Source organism: Ictalurus furcatus, chromosome 17 (genome assembly GCF_023375685.1).
Source record: "Ictalurus furcatus strain D&B chromosome 17, Billie_1.0, whole genome shotgun sequence".
NCBI lineage: Eukaryota > Metazoa > Chordata > Actinopteri > Siluriformes > Ictaluridae > Ictalurus > Ictalurus furcatus.
This window is the reverse complement of record NC_071271.1, coordinates 27,337,828-27,354,460: the sequence shown is the minus strand read 5'-3', so window position 1 is coordinate 27,354,460 and position 16,633 is coordinate 27,337,828. Positions and strand designations below refer to the sequence as shown.

The window sequence follows — 16,633 nt, the reverse complement described above, 5'->3', positions numbered from 1 at the left end:
CAATCAAGAGCTGGAGAGTGAGGTAAGAATGGCCCTGTAAAAAGTAAAAGGCACAGTTTAACAGCACTTTCTACCTGATTTGATCTGAGAATTTTGTAGCTTTTTGTCAAGTTTGAAAATTGAAGCCAGTTATTATAGATAGTAACAACCACATCATTTTGTTCACCTGACAATACAGTTTTAACATTTCAGCATATACATGTTATCTTTGCATGATATGTACTTTTTATTCCAAGGTTGTGAAGTCATATTCATTCATTCTTGTGAGAAGATACAACAAGACCCATCAGGAGTAGGTCTTTGTAGATTCATTTGAAATGTCTGAAATCTGGAAAAATTAAAAGATCAAATTGAAGATAAGAAAACAGATGTGTATGCTTGCATGTAGTTGTAATAAAGCCAATTACTAATGATACTATAATATTGTGAGTGCAGTAGATTATGTACAGTTTATGTTTCAGATTGATCCTAATAAGGTTTAACCTTATTTTGGGAATTGTGAATGAACGCCATCACTGGATGCTCATGGTGAGATTGAAAAACAAATAACTGATATATTATCAACACATTTTAGCATAAAGATGATGACGGACCAAGAGTTGTAATGTGACAGTTCGGCGTGTGTTGGGGGTGTAAAATTTTAGATGATTTATCGGAAACAGCAGAGGATGATCCTGCTGGTTCCTTTGAAAGCAACTCCTCGGAAGCTGACAAAATGCTTCGAGTCCACAAGGTGCTGTTACTGTTAGTATTACAATTTTTTAAAATTTACTTTAGTACAATTTTCACAAGTATGTGAACAATTTTAAAAACTCTTAGTACAAAATTCCAACATGTTCACGCTTGTAACACATCTAGTCATTCTTTTCAAATCTGATCTCATCGAACAAAAGGTTCAATATGTGCTTCATATTTGGAACCCCTAAAAGGTACTTTATAAATTACTTTTTAACAGTTCTTTTAAACAGTATCACTTTATTGAAGCTCATGGTCACTTCATTGGCTGGGTCTATGTTTACCCCTTTCAAGTGTTCCTCTCTCTTGCGGTCTTGTCTATTCTATTCTACTCCAACTCTCACACACAGTTCTACTTATATGCTAAACAGTTGTGATTACCAGGTGAAAGCAATTGGTACTACAGTAAGTAGTATTAATTATGTTTGGTTTATCAAGCTTATACATGTATTGACCATGTAACATGAAAATTGTACCAAAGCAAATTAAGCAATTTAACTAAAGTTATATGTTAACTGTATACTGTATGTACTTTACATTGATTTTATTGACTCTCATAGAGTTAATTTTTTAATTAGGACATCCATGAAGGGCAGGGGGTGTGCAGTTGAAAAGTGGACCTGTGAGACTCTTCCTCACCCAGTGCAAAAGGATGCTACATCATGCGGAGTATTTTCCCTGAAAGTATGTGTTATGTTGTAGATAGGTCGAATGTTAAACAGACAGACAGACAGATAGACAGATAGATAGTGGTGTGGCAAACAATCTTTCCAGCCTAACAAAAAACTTCAGAGACAGAGGGTTTGTAGATGTCATAAAGTAAATAAGCTTTATTGAAACAATAAAGTGAGACAGTGTGCAGAAAGTCTGAATTATAAACACATACAGGCCTTCTTATACCTTTCTCCACAGCGTACTCATCTTAGGCAGGGTTTTGCCTTTTTTCATTAAAAACAGATCAATCTTCTTTGCCACAATTACTTATTCATGTCTATATGTCACCTTAAATTTGTGGTGAATTTTCAGTTGTATTTTCTTAAATGTTTTATCAGGACAGGGTTTTTACTTTGTCCCATAATTCACACTTATACCTTAATGATTTTCTGGCTCTAGTCCCAGCCTGGTACAATTCCTTATCAGTCTTATCTGTTATAGGTGTTAGACACTGATTTGCAAGCTTAAAGGGCTTTGATTGAAAACACAATTCTGGTGAATCCATCCATCCATCCATCCTCTACCGCTTACTCCTTTTCTGGGTCGCGGGGAACCTGGAACCTATCCCAGGGAGCATCGGGCACAAGGCGGGGTACACCCTGGACAGGGTAATTCTGGTAAATGCAAAATTGCTAATTTATTGCCATAGAGTAAAGCTGCTTTAGACAAAACACAAGGTTCTTCTCACTCAATTTTCACACTTAGAATGTCACTTGTTCGAAAGTGTTTTATAGTTTTAGATTATGCCTGCTGTGCAGAAAGGTACAGGCTGATACTGAAAAATCAGGCCCAAAACGCTGTTGTTGTGTAAACGGCCTCTAAGCCTTTGTTAAGATATTAATGAGTCAGGCGCTCAGAGGGTGGAGAAGAGAGTCCATTTGGCCCTTTCATTTAGAGCTCATAAATTAAGTGATAATAAAGGGCTTCTCTATCTATGCATCATAAGCACAGAGATCAAAAAGAACCAAAAACTTAGATCAACTAAAGAATATTCAATTTTTAATAAGAATATTTAATATTCTTTCTATACATGGAGGTCTATAGCCCAGATTATAGAACACATGGCCAATTTGTGTTAGTGAATTGTCGTTTGCAAACGAGTCGGCCGTATGAGTCGTCTCCTTTATGTGAACAATGGGAGCCGCCTTCCTTTTTTAGTTTTTTTTGTGAATGAATTCAAGACAGAATAATAGGATGATCTTTTCGCCACATTTCACAGCCATACGCACTTCATGCACTAAGTACGTAAGTAAATTTTATTTATATAGCATGTTTCACACAGCAAAGCTGACCAAAGTTGCTTTCACAATCACAGAGGGAACAACATTAAGGGTAGTGGACATTATTTTCATCTGGTGAACCAGATCACCTAGTTCCTTTAGAGAAACATGTTGAAATTGAAAAATGGAAACCGGCATAACCAGTGAATTCAGGCACAGGTCTGAGAACTGCGAAGTGAAGGAAGAACGAATGGTTATTACTTTATCAGCAAAAAACATTAAAAAATCTCTCAAAGTTCAGCCAAGGATTCCACATGGAATTTGCAACTCGGATTAATTAATGAATTTATCGTGGTGAATAAAATCTTAGGTCTATGACCGTGTGTATTGATTAAATCAGAGAAATACCTAGACCTAGCTGACTTTGCTGCATTCTGAAACTTAAACAGACAATCTTTAAAAATCTGAAAGGACACAGTTAAACGATCATGCTTCCATCTCAGCTCGGCATTACGACAAGCCTGTCTGAGAGAACCAGTATTATCGTCCAGCCAGTAATAAGACTTTCGCTTTGGTTGTTTTAACCACTGAAGGTTGTGTTAACATACAGTATCTCACAAAAGTGAGTACACCCCTCACATTTTTGTAAATATTTGATTATATCTTTTCATGTGACAACACTGAAGAAATGACACTTTGCTACAATGTAAAGTAGTGAGTGTACAGCTTGTGTAACAGTGTAAATTTGCTGTCCCTTCAAAATAACTCAACACACAGCCATTAATGTCTAAACTGCTGGCAACAAAAGTGAGTACACCCCTAAGTGAAAATGTCCAAATTGGGCCAAAGTGTCAATATTTTGTGTGGCCACCATTATTTTCCAGCACTGCCTTAACCCTCTTGGGCATGGAGTTCACCAGAGCTTCACAGGTTACCACTGGAGTCCTCTTCCACTCCTCCATGACCACATCATGGAGCTGGTGGATGTTAGAGACCTTGTGCTCCTCCACTTTCCATTTGAGGATGCCCCACAGATGCTCAATAGGGTTTAGGTCTGGAGACATGCTTGGCCAGTCCATCACCTTCACCCTCAGCTTCTTTAGTGTGTTTGGGGTCGTTATCATGCTGGAATACTGCGCTGCGGCTAAGTCTCCGAAGGGAGGGGATCATGCTCTGCTTCAGTATGTCACAGTACATGTTGGCATTCATGGTTCCCTCAATGAACTGTAGCTCCCCAGTGCCGGCAGCACTCATGCAGCCCCAGACCATGACACTCCCACCACCATGCTCGACTGTAGGCAAGACACACTTGTCTTTGTACTCCTCACCTGGTTGCCGCCACACACGCTTGACACCATCTGAACCAAATAAGTTTATCTTGGTCTCATCAGACCACAGGACATGGTTCCAGTAATCCATGTCCTTAATCTGCTTGTCTTCAGCAAACTGTTTGCGGGCTTACTTGTGCATCATCTTTAGAAGAGGCTTCCTTCTGGGACGACAGCCATGCAGACCAATTTGATGCAGTGTGCGGCGTATGGTCTGAGCACTGACAGGCTGACCCCCCACCCCTTCAACCTCTGCAGCAATGCTGGAAGCACTCATACGTCAATTTCCCAAAGACAACCTCTGGCTATGACGCTGAGCACATGCACTCAACTTCTTTGGTCGACCATGGCGAGGCCTGTTCTGAGTGGAACCTGTCCTGTTAAACCGCTGTATGGTCTTGGCCACCGTGCTGCAGCTCAGTGTCAGGGTCTTGGCAATCTTCTTATAGCCTAGGCCATCTTATGTAGAGCAACAATTCTTTATTTCAGATCCTCATAGTTCTTTGCCATGAGGTGCCATGTTGAACTTCCAGTGGCCAGTATGAGGGAGTGTGAGATGACAACAAATTTAACACACCTGCTCCCCATTCACACCTGAGACCATGTAACACTAACAAGTCACATGACACCGGGGAGGGAAAATGGCTAATTGGGCCCAATTTGGACATTTTCACTTAGGGGTGTACTCACTTTTGTTGCCAGCGGTTTAGACATTAATGGCTGTGTGTTGAGTTATTTTGAGGGGACAGACATACACATATGTTTGAGTGTATGTATGTATGGGTTGAATGTAGTTGAGCCAAGCTGTAGGGTGAGGTTGAGGCTGATTGAGGGGCAGACAGGGTTCCCTCATATAGTTTTAGATATCAGACAGGCAGGCAGAGATTCGTGCAGAGATGAATGGATCATGGAAGGACAAATAAAGCTGGATGTCATCAGCATAGCAGTGATACGAGAAGCCATGAGACTCAATCACAGGCCCCAGAGATGTAGTATAAATAGAAAAGAGCAGTGAACCCAGAACTGACCCCAGGGAACCCCAGTTGTGAGTTGCTTGTTTCAGACACCCTTTCCCTCCACAATACCTAGAAGGATCTGTCTGGGAGATAGGATTCCACCCAGCGCAGAGCCGTTCCGGTGATGTCTACGCTGGTGAGAGTTGACAGGAGGATCTGAGGATTCACGGTGTGAAAAACAGCAGAGAGGTCGAGTAGGATGAGGACAGATAATCTTGAGGTTGAGCTTGCTAGTCGTAAGGCTTCAGTGACGGAAAGCAGAACAGTCTCCGTGGAGTGACTGTTTTTGAAGGCAGACTGCTTGGTGTCCAGGAGATTGTTAAGTGTGAGAAAAGTGGAGAGTTGATTAAAAACAGCTCTTTCAAGAATTTTGGACAGAAAAGGTCTGTAGTTGTCAACTGCAGCAGGGTTAAGTGTGCTTTTTTTAAGCAGCGGGGTAACCCAGCCCTGCTTAAATGAGGTAGGGAATGTGCCGGTGGAGAGGGAGGTGTTAAAGATGTGTGTGAATGCAGGTAGTAGCATGGGAGAGATGGACTGAAGAAGGTGAGAAGGGAAAGGGTCTAAAGGACAGGTTGTAGGATGGCTAGAGAGCAGGAGTTTTGAGACATCAGTCTCTGAGAGAGGGGAGGAGGAGGACAGTTGAGAGTTACATGGAGGAAGAGCCTGTGGAGTAATAAAAATATCCCACAGGTAAACTTTATTCAAGTTGGAGAAACATGAAGGATGATTAATATGCATGAGCTTATCTGTGAGTGTCAAAGCAAAGCATCTGAAAATTTATAAATGTAACATTTCACATATTTAAAAGAAAATTACACAACTATGAGAAAACCCATGTATTTGTTTTTATTTAATTGTTGTTGATTAATAAGGAAAGTATAAACTTGGTGCATTATTAAACATGTGATTTATTCAAGTGAACGGGTCATCAAACCCAGACCCCTGATTACCAGTACTCTCTCAATGCTCCATTCAATGTATATCCACGATTGTGATAGTGATCCTGCAGTAAAAATTCTAAGACTTGCAGGTTATACAAACATCTTACTTCTTTTAAGAACATATATACACACACACACATAACAACAAAAATCCATTCATTGATCTTACTGTGTAAGTGTGTATCCTGGTCAGGGTTGCAGTAAACCTGAAAACTATATCAGGAACACTGGGGGACCATGGACTGGATGCCGTTCCATCAGAGGATGTTCAAAAGGCATATATGGGTGAGGTGGTCAGGCATCATGATACTTTTGGACATACACTAGTTAGCTGTAATTAAATGGATGCTGCAAAGACAAATATATATATATATATATATATATATATATATATATATATATATATATATATATATATATATATATATTATATATATATATATATTATATATCCTCAACCGTTTATCCGTTAATCGGGTCGCGGGGATATGTATATATTACACAGTATATTAGTTTTATGCCTGAATGTCTCTTTACCTTCCTTTAAAAAGTGAAAAAGAAAAACATGTAAATTAATTTGACAAATTCACATGTCAAGATCTGATGGCTTTACGTTAGAGCACTTGTGTCCCCTTAATGATCTTGAATTAGTATAGCTCCGCCCACATTGTCCGCAGAAGTATGGCTTCTGTCCTGTATGAATGTGCTGGTGTATTTGGAGAGTACTCTGACGAGCAAAACTCTTCCCACACTGTCCACAGTGATACGGCTTCTCTCCTGTGTGAATGCGCTCGTGTCGATAGAGAGTACCTGGACGAGCAAAAAACTCTCCACACTGTCCACAGTGATATGGCTTCTGTCCTGTGTGAATGCGCTCATGCTGTTGGAGAGAACTCTGGCAAGTAAAACTCTTCTCACACTGTGAGCAGTGATACGGCTTCACTCCTGTGTGAATGCGCTCATGCATTTGGAGATTTCTCGAACAAGTAAAACTCTTCCCACATTGTTCACAATAATATGGTTTTTCTCCTGTGTGAATGCGCTCGTGTCTTTGGAGATTACTCTGACGAGTAAAACTCTTCCCACATTGTGAGCAGTGATACGGCTTCTCTCCTGTGTGGATCCGCTCGTGTCGGTGGAGATGATTACTTTTAGTAAAACTCTTCCCACACTGTGAGCAGTGGTACATCTGGAAAACACAAAATTATTCAAGATGCTTAAATAATTTTAGATTTTGTCCCCATATGTTTATGGAGTTGTTTTTGGAAATGTCTCCTACAATACTGTAATACGGCTTGACCACCCAATCACCCACCTTTAATGGCTGTAACAGCTTTTAATTTAAGATTTGTAACGTATTCCATTGATTGCAGCTCAATTTTACTAATACCAAAACCACTGTGACTGATCATTTTATAAGAGCCAGGATGACCAAGACAGTTAACCTAACTTACATATAATTTCTCATCACTAATCACACAGAAATAGTTCATGTAGATCTTCATAGGTTTATAAAATTCAGAGACTAGCTATACAAAGATGACCTCGCTCTGGACGTCAGTGTTTTGTCAAGCTGAAGCACTGAATGTGAGATGATATTACCTTTCTACAATCCACACACTAGACGGTAGAGTACACAGTACACATTGTAATTGTATAGTACGTCATTTGGGACACAACTTTAGTATTTACTCTCCAAAGCGTGTTTTCGGAACAGAAGTAACGTAATGAGTAAATGCACCTCGTGCCTCACGCAGACCAACTAATCAATGATGAGATTCGTTAACAACGATTTTCATCATCGATTATTATCGATTTTATCGATTAGTTGTTGCAGCTCTAATTGTAATCAACACACATTCTCTGTAAAAAATAATAATAATCTGACTATCATTCAGGTGTGAAGTTATAGCTCATGCCACATGCATGCTTATTAAAATTCCCTTAACACTGCATCCCTGGGGACTTGTATGGTGGTCGCTAGGCCTGTGTGATATAATCAGTCTGTACAGAATTTCGGGGAGTTTCTTGTCACTGTTACGGCCAAAAATGCTTGATTTTGCTGAGGCTTTTTAAAAAAAATTGCAATGCAACCTGCAGAGTTTTTTATGCCTCTTTTGCAGATAATTGCATAACTGGTGAAATTGTTGTGCACGGTCTTTCATATGGAGGTTTGTTAGTAAATGAGATCTTTTAGCTGTACTCACGTTCTATGCATGTTACACAAAGAGGGCTTTGACTGAATGCACATTTTGATGATGTCACATGATGGACCTGGGCCAAAATCTGCTGTAAGCTCCTCAGAATATTGGAGTGTGCTTGATTTTGCTTTAATTTGCATTAACTGGAAGAACTGTATAATGATGCTATCATCACTACATGTGAGGGTGGGGGTTATGGTTGTAAGTGTGTGAGGAAGGGTATGAGGGGCACAGAGAATTGACTTTTTAATTCTGCTGGCTCACACATTATTCTTTTGTTTTGGTCTGTAGAAGTAAAATGGACTGGGACAAAATGGCACCCATTAAACAGCACTCTTTTCCGGCTCATCTTCATGAAGAGAAAAGATCTGAAAATACGGATATTACCCAAAAGTGGCAGAAAGTTTACAGCACTCTGGCTCTGGAGCTCTCAGAGAACAGATTACAAACTTCTGTTCAACACAGTGAAAATGTTGTATCACCCCACACTGTCGTGGATTATTATTCGGAAACCCAAGTCTATAACACTAGAATTGTACTAAACTTGTTTTATAGCTATAGCTGAAACAACACTCAGTACGTTTACATGGACAACAATAATCCAATATTAACCCTATTAAGACGATATTCTGATTAAGAAACTAGCATGTAAACAGCGATTGTTGAGGACCTTAATACGGCTAAAGTCATACTCGAAGTAAACACAAATCGAATTAAGACATGGAGTATTCCTGTTTTAGTCACATCAGTGACGTGCATTACAGACATGTACACACCTTAATCACACTATTAACATCATGTGGGAGTTTTCACTGCATTATATGAAATATTTTAATCAAAGTATAATTCACTTATGTATAACCAAAGTATAAGGTGTGAAAGAGTATCAACAAGTTATAATCAATGAAATGAGTTAGTCCACTAAAACATATGCTTAAAGAGTATAACCAAATGTTAGTCAATATACTGGTACCTCTTTTAATCTTTTAGGAATGTAATCTTCTTTAAAAAGAGCGCTGGCTGTACCACTCAACCATTAAAAACAACGTAAGGATGGAGGCCCAAGTTTTAGAATTAATAGTGGAGCACAGCCAAGGTCTGAATAAATAAAAAAAGAGGAAAAAACCCCACCTGATGAGATCAGCATTTTAGAATTGCATAAACATGTATCAAGGATAAGTAAGGGAGCTGATCTGCAGACCTGCTCGGCTTTATTGTTTGAACAATAAAGTCTATCTTTTGACATCAAAACCCAGAGACTCATGCAGTGCTTTTTGCTTGAAGAAGATTCCATGACACTATCTAACAAGTGGAGAAAGTGCTACACATTACCATCTAATGAACTTTATTTAGCTAGCTAGCAGTTAGCAGGCTTGTCTTTTGGTTTGCTAATCTGCCAATTGCTTGCACTGCAGTTTAGTTCCGCCTCAGCATGGGTGCCATCTTCCACTCGCCTTCACGCAGGAATAACGCTGTATTATCAAAATCCTGTACAAATACTCGGTGAGGCCGTATTCAAAACGTCGGTACTGTTCACTGAACACGGAGCCTATTAAGGATGTAAAATAACGGCGTTCTAGAACCTACATAGTGCTCTATATGAATAAGTTAGATTCAGCCGTGACAGGAGTGACTTGGATAAACGTCTGTTTGGAAATCGGTAACAAGCGAGATGTAAAAATCTAAGACAGAAAGCCTTGTTGTAATTTTATGTGTAATGAGATAAATTATACATAATTTTCAATGAATAGAATATTACCATATGCAAAGTATGTATTAAATGACACGCATTTATTCAGACGCAATACAGAGCCACTCGCCATGGTGTGCGCGTGGGTCACAATTAGGATCGGCTTGGCTTGCTTGGAACCTCGGCCGAGATGGTATTAAAAAACAGTACCAGGTACTATCCGCAGTGGAAAACCCCCAAAAAGCAAGCAGAGTCGAGCCAAGCCGTACCGTGCAGCAGAAAAGTGCCATAACTGGTGACGTCATCAGAACGTACTGTGTAGTTCTCAGAGTTTAAAAATTAAAAGAGAATTCAGACACATGACTAAACTTTAACTTTGAACCAGTAGCAGCAGGAGTCTGTGGAGATTTTCCTAAAGAGCGCCGTCTGGACTCGGATTTCATTATACAAGGTGTAAAGAATCAGGACACTGGAAGAAAAATACAGGGATTCATGACTCCAGAATCTCCACTGACCTGTTAACTGAGCAGCTCAGGTGGGAAGTTTCAGGTGAACTCACCTTTAGTGATGTTACGCAGAGTATCAGAGCTTCAAAGCCTTTGACAGTTGATTCCACTAAATGGGGAAAAAGTGAAGGAAAATGAGCGAGTGAATTCGGATGCTGACGTAAATACCATGCCGAGAGAACTCTGTCACGGACGTTATTAATGTTGTATCATAAAACAGTAAAGTTCATTTGTCACGTTTGTTGTATTAGTTGATAAATACAACAAACATCTGCTGGTCTTGTTTATTTACTATTGTGCTTATATATTATATTTAACAAATCTTTTTATTATATTTAAAAATAAAAGAGAATAAAAACACTACTGTGTCATTTATTTTATTGTTTTTTTTTTTGTTGTTTTTTTTTAAAGTAGAAAAGAACTATTTTCGCTGGGTTTCATTTTCACTGGGTTTCCTGTCAGTGTTCACAAGCTGACTCCTGAGATAAATAAATCTGCCGTAAAATGTCTTGCTAATTTTGGTTTTGGCAAAACGTCTTTTTCCTGAGGAGAAGAAAAAGGCATATTTCAGAAAGAGCAACAACTTTAAGGCGTGCTTTGTTAGCTCGAAGATACCACCTATTGCTAAGAAGACATTAGACAAAATACATCCAGCACTAAATAACTGACGACTAGATTAATGGTAAATGGCGCACTTATATAGCAATTTAATCCAAAGCGCTTTACACTGTGTCTCATTCACCCATTCACACACACACACCAATGGTAGCAGAGCTGCCATGCAAGGCGCTAACTTGCCATCGGGAGCAACTTGGGATTCAGTGTCTTGCCCAAGGACACTTCGGCATGTGGAGTCACGTGGGCCAGAAATCGAACCGCCAACCCTACGATTAGTGGACAACCCGCTCTACCACCTGAGCCACAGCCACCAACAGATCCTTCCAACTCCTGTCAGAAACAAATGCAACTAAATACATTTCCCCTCATCCGTTCCTAAATTAATTACAAAGTCATCAATACATTATTTTCTAATATGTATGGGAATACAGTACATAAATGTGTTAACTAACATGTGAACAAACCAAATTATCATTTGATGTGTACCGTTGCTAATTTAAAAATGTTACATTGCAAACTAGTAAGTGGCTGAAAAATAAATACTGTGCCAATCACTCAACAATATCATTTCACTTCAAAATATCTCAATATAGATAGATTTTGTAATAATAATAAAAAATAATTTTTAAAATAAATAGTTAGGGTTAGGTTGGTCTTTTTCATCTTTGGCACGGAAAACTCGACATCCGTTTTTTCCCGAAAACAAGCTGAAACGTGGACTCATCTAACCACAGCACGTTTCCACTGTCTTTCAGTCCCTCTGAGATGAGCTCGGGCTGCGTTTCTGCATAGAGTTGATGTGTGGCTTCCTCTTTGCGTAATGGTTTAGGCTTTGTGTGGCTTTACAACTAAGGTGGAACACCTGAAACCAGTTTCCATACAACTTAATCTTTATTACAGCAACAAACAAAACATAAAGCTACACAACAGCAATTAAAGAAGGGAAATTATTAAACAAATGTACAAGGAATACTGAATTTTTTCCCCAAGGTATAACAAAATGTGCATAATTAAAGTGATATAATCTCAATATTTTCTAATAAAAATCAAGCACTTACTCCTGAATTACATTTTCAAAGACTTTTAGAGTGAAATTAACCAGAAAGGTTTAAATACGGTAGCTCATGCTGAAGGTGGCACGTGTGGATGCAGCAGCTTTTTGCTCTCCAGTTCGGTGTTTTGTTTGTGTGGTTTTGTATTTGTTTTTGTGTATGTGGGTCAAGACTTGGATTGCAAACTATGTTTGCAGTCGTCAGGACTTTATTATTTATTTATTTATTTACAGTTTTCATTGTAAGCTACCTGTAACAAGTGATTTTCAGTGGACTCACAACATACTGAGGTCAAAGCAAGAACACCAGGGTCTCCGTGGATTGTTGTCGGACTTAACAAACAACGATGCAGAAGGAGGGACACGAAACAAACGCGAGGATGCCGGGAAGACCTGCTTACTAGGCTACAGAAGCAATCACATAAATCACCGCTTCCAAGTATCTTTCTCACCAATGCCAGATCAATAACCCATAAAATGGATGAATTGGAGCTACACATTGCAGCAAATCATTTTATTTGGGACTGTTGCATGATGATAATAATCTAAACCTGGCTTCACATGCAAATTCCCAATGCAGGTAGCAGGTCAGCTAGCAGGCCGCACAATACATCAGCAAGACAAGAACAGAGATTCAGGTAAGAGAAGAGGAGGTGGACTATGCACGTATGTGCACAATGAATGGTGCAATAACAGTAAAATCATAGACAGATAATGTTCTCCTGACTTGGATGTGATGTGTCAGTTATATGTTATCCTTTTTATTTACCACGGGAGCGAACAGTAGTTATAGTGTCTGCTGTTTACATTCCACCAGATGCAAATACTAGCGTAGCTCTCACTCAATCACTCACCATTGAAAACAGATACCAACAGACTCATCCAGATGGAGTGTACATCATAGCAGGTGATTTTAATCAAGCGTGCTTGAAGACAGTACTCCCTAAATTTACACAATATGTTAAGTGAACCACCAGGGGGAACAATACACTCGACCATGTGTATTCTAACATAAAGCATGCCTACAGAGCCGCTTCCCTCCCCCACTTAGGACAGTCAAGGCTCTGGTATACTTTGTTTTTTCATGCGTACACTAGTGTATGAGAACAGTCGTATGCATAGTCTTCCAAAGTATACTCCATTTGATATGTACGTGTACACAGACAGTCGACGCATGCTCATTACAATAACTTGCACTACCCCTCCTGGCCTAGAGTCCAGACTAGAGTACGGCTTCAGTCTGCCCACCTTCTTTACCTGGCAAGAACTGGGCCTGTCGACAGTTTAACTCATTGGGTGGAATTCCTAGATGGTCCCTTAGGTCCGGGTCAGAACATTCGTAGGTGTAAATATGCAGCTCTAATATGCGCTGGCATTTTTGAGTAAAAGTTTTATGTCCATATATAATAATAGAATATTATTACAACTAATAGTGCTATTGATATCTGTGTAAGTCTGTCGGCTTTATAGAACAAGGGCAGGGAAAGTGAATATCGAACATCAAACTATATCACGGTTTATACCTGGCTAATTTTTCCACTGGACATGTCATCCTCCCTTACTGCCTATGAGAAGCACGTAATGGACTTCAGTGTGAAACAACATGTTTGACGAAGCCACTGATGGATTCTGCACATTTTTCTGTTAGTTAAGTTACACTCAGGTTGTGAAACGAAAGAACTCCAACTCAAAAAATAAGATGGCAAGAAACTATATAATGAGGCATATTTTAAATATTTTGCATTTTTGAGCAAAAATGGGCTTTAAACATAGTTAATTATCCAATTAATTTTCAATATATAAAAAAAAATGTTTAAAGCAAAAAACTTAATGAACACAACGGACACAGACCTTATAATCCCTACATCATTCGTTCTTTTCATATTCAATTAAGAAACAAATATCAGAAAATGAATGAATTTACAAATCCAAAACGAACAAACAAATAACGTTCTCCGTTCTTTCAATCTCATGCTCAAGTTAAAAAGTAAGAAATTAGAAAATGGGTCTAATGTCAGGTTTCATTTTAACATTTTATTTGTTTCGGTTGGCTGTGACCCGGAAGTTATTCATTTCTTCAGGTGTTGTGCTGGATAAAAGTGTTTTTGCTGGAGAGCTCTTTATTATTATTATTATTATTATTATTATTATTACTATTACTAAATTTTAATAACTGGGCATGCTTTTCAGTAAAAATATCTTTATCCTGCACAACAGATGAAGAAACAAGCCACTTCTGGGTCATTTATTAGAATATGAAAAGAAGGAATGATAAACGGATTCTGTATCAATACACGTTTGTTTTTCGTCTCTTGCTTCTTCCTCCTTGTGGACTTTTTGTTTCTTGTTCTCTTTTTCTTTAGATTTATAAACTGTGGTGTAACTGTGTGCACATGCTATGTAGACCTGGGGAGCGGGGGACGCTTTAGAGTGTAACACAGCTAAGCGCTATCAGCTATGAGCTAAATAAACCAGCACAGGAGAATTGATTTGGATTATTATTGTTATTATTATTTTATTTTATTTATTTACCTACCGGTTTCCAGAGAGTCCCTCACTTCCGGTCTGGTGATATCGGGATGTTAAAAGGCTCCGTGAAGTGATCTCGGTTTGAACAGAACCGGATTTAAAGCGTCAGAGTGTGTGTTTGGTATTTTAACTGCCACCTCGACCCATTCTCTCTCTCACTCACTCACTCACACACACACTCACACACAGACACAGAAAGAGAGAGAGCGCGCAGTTGAGCGTGTAGGAATGAAGCGCATGCGCAGTGTGCTTTAAACCAGTGCCGCCATGTTGGATTCGCCCAGCGCCGTTAAAAAAGAGAGTTGCGACACGCTTTGATCTCGCCGTAACCCAGTCACGTGGTTCATGTAGCTCTCAATAATTCCAAATAAGTCCGCGCCTTGGGGCGCACAGTGGCTTAGTGGTTAGCACGTTCGCCTCACACCTCCAGGGTCTGGGGCTGGATTCCTGCAGGGGCCATGTGTGTGCGGAGTTTGCATATTCTCCCCGTGCTTCGGGGGCTTCCTCCAGGTACTCTGGTTTCCTCCCCCAGTCCAAAGACACCATGGTAGGCTGATTGGTGTGTCTGCAGTGTATGAATGGGTGTGAGAGTGTGTATGTGATTGTGTGATTGTGCCCTGCGGTGGACTGGCACCCTGTCCAGGGTGTACCCCGCCTTGTGCCCGATGCTCCCTGGGATTGGCTCCAGGCTCCCCCGCGACCCTGAAGAAGGAGTAAGCGGTAGAAGATGGATGGATGGATGGATGGAAGTCCGCGCCTTCGACCTGCTTGAATGGGTTTAAGTGGGACAGTACGGCAGATCAAATAACAAATCCAAAAAACAACACATGATAAACACAATGACAAATCTAAAAACAAAATAACAAGTCAGGAAACACAACGACAAATCTGAAAACAAATTAACAATTCAGTCAAAACAGAAAAGGCAGGTATATTTTACAAATGGATTACTTACCGCTGATTGTAAACTGTGTAAACTGTATAAACTCATTCTTATAAACGAAACATCAATTAAATTAAACCTTCAGACCTAAACATAAATATATTTATTTACAGGTCCAGTCTGACAATAGTACGCTTGTCTGTCTTTTTCTTTCATTTCTTTCTGTTCAGCCAACTGGGTTGAAGATTTTTCTCCAGGGTGGGCAGAGTAGTTCTAATCTTTCAGCCCATCAGAAGTTCAGCTGGACTGACACCGGTGGTGACACAGGGGGTCAATCGATAGCACGCAAGAATTGTTAGAGGGTCTGTCTGCTTTAAGATCCTCTTTGCGACTTGCACTGCTCTCTCTGTCATTTTGCCAGTTCTTGAAATTCTGCGCTGGAAAACTGAGGACCATTGTCACTCACCACTTCATTGAGAATTCCGAATCTGCCAAAAACTGTTTTCAGCATCAGGGAAACATCAGTAAATTATTATTATTTTGTTTAAAGATCTTATTTTTTTAATTTAGTACTGTCTTATGTCTTTAATTTATTTATTCATTTTCATATGGTTCATTTACATGTGATTCATTTTCATGAGATTCATATTCATGAGATTCATATTCAAGTGATACATTTTCATGTGATTCATTCACGTATGATTCATTTACATGTGATTCATATTCAAGTGATACATTTTCATGTGATTCATTTACATATGATTCATTTACATGTGATTCATTTACTAATTTGCTTCTCTTTAAATCCAGTTTTAGACTGTGATATTACAAAGGTCTTTCCAGATTATTACTTGCTACACTGTATGAGATAACCCCAGTAAAATTGCCTGAATTCTATAATATAATTTGTTCACCATGTTAGGTTTAAATCCTCTAAAAACAGATTCGCAATTAAATAACATTCCATCCTTCAAAGCACTGGCATGTTCTGCTCACTCTCACAATCCTCCAAACACCCACACACCCAAAGTCTCCATAAACAAATGAGACAGCAGTGTATCCTACAGAAACCGAACGTTGTCCACAATGTGAAAACAACTCAGAGAGTAAAGCTGAACTAACCAACAAAATTACCAAGACTGATAAACAGTCTGCGCACAATAATAAATATAATGTCCTTACCTTTTAAAGACTTGTAACA

The 16,633-nt window shown here is 39.2% G+C and overlaps 1 protein-coding gene across 1 annotated transcript in view; it reads right to left on the bottom strand.

The window, feature by feature from the left end:
- Positions 1 to 16,633, bottom strand: part of LOC128621083 (zinc finger protein 420-like) — a 56,505-nt gene that overhangs the window by 13,690 nt on the left and 26,182 nt on the right. Inside the window, exons 7-9 of the mRNA XM_053646563.1 lie at positions 10,405 to 10,460; positions 6,544 to 7,143; positions 5,116 to 5,169 (exon numbers count right to left, since the gene is read on the bottom strand). Coding sequence (XP_053502538.1) covers positions 5,116 to 5,169; positions 6,544 to 7,143; positions 10,405 to 10,460 — 710 coding nt within the window. The remainder of the gene's footprint in view (positions 1 to 5,115; positions 5,170 to 6,543; positions 7,144 to 10,404; positions 10,461 to 16,633) is intronic.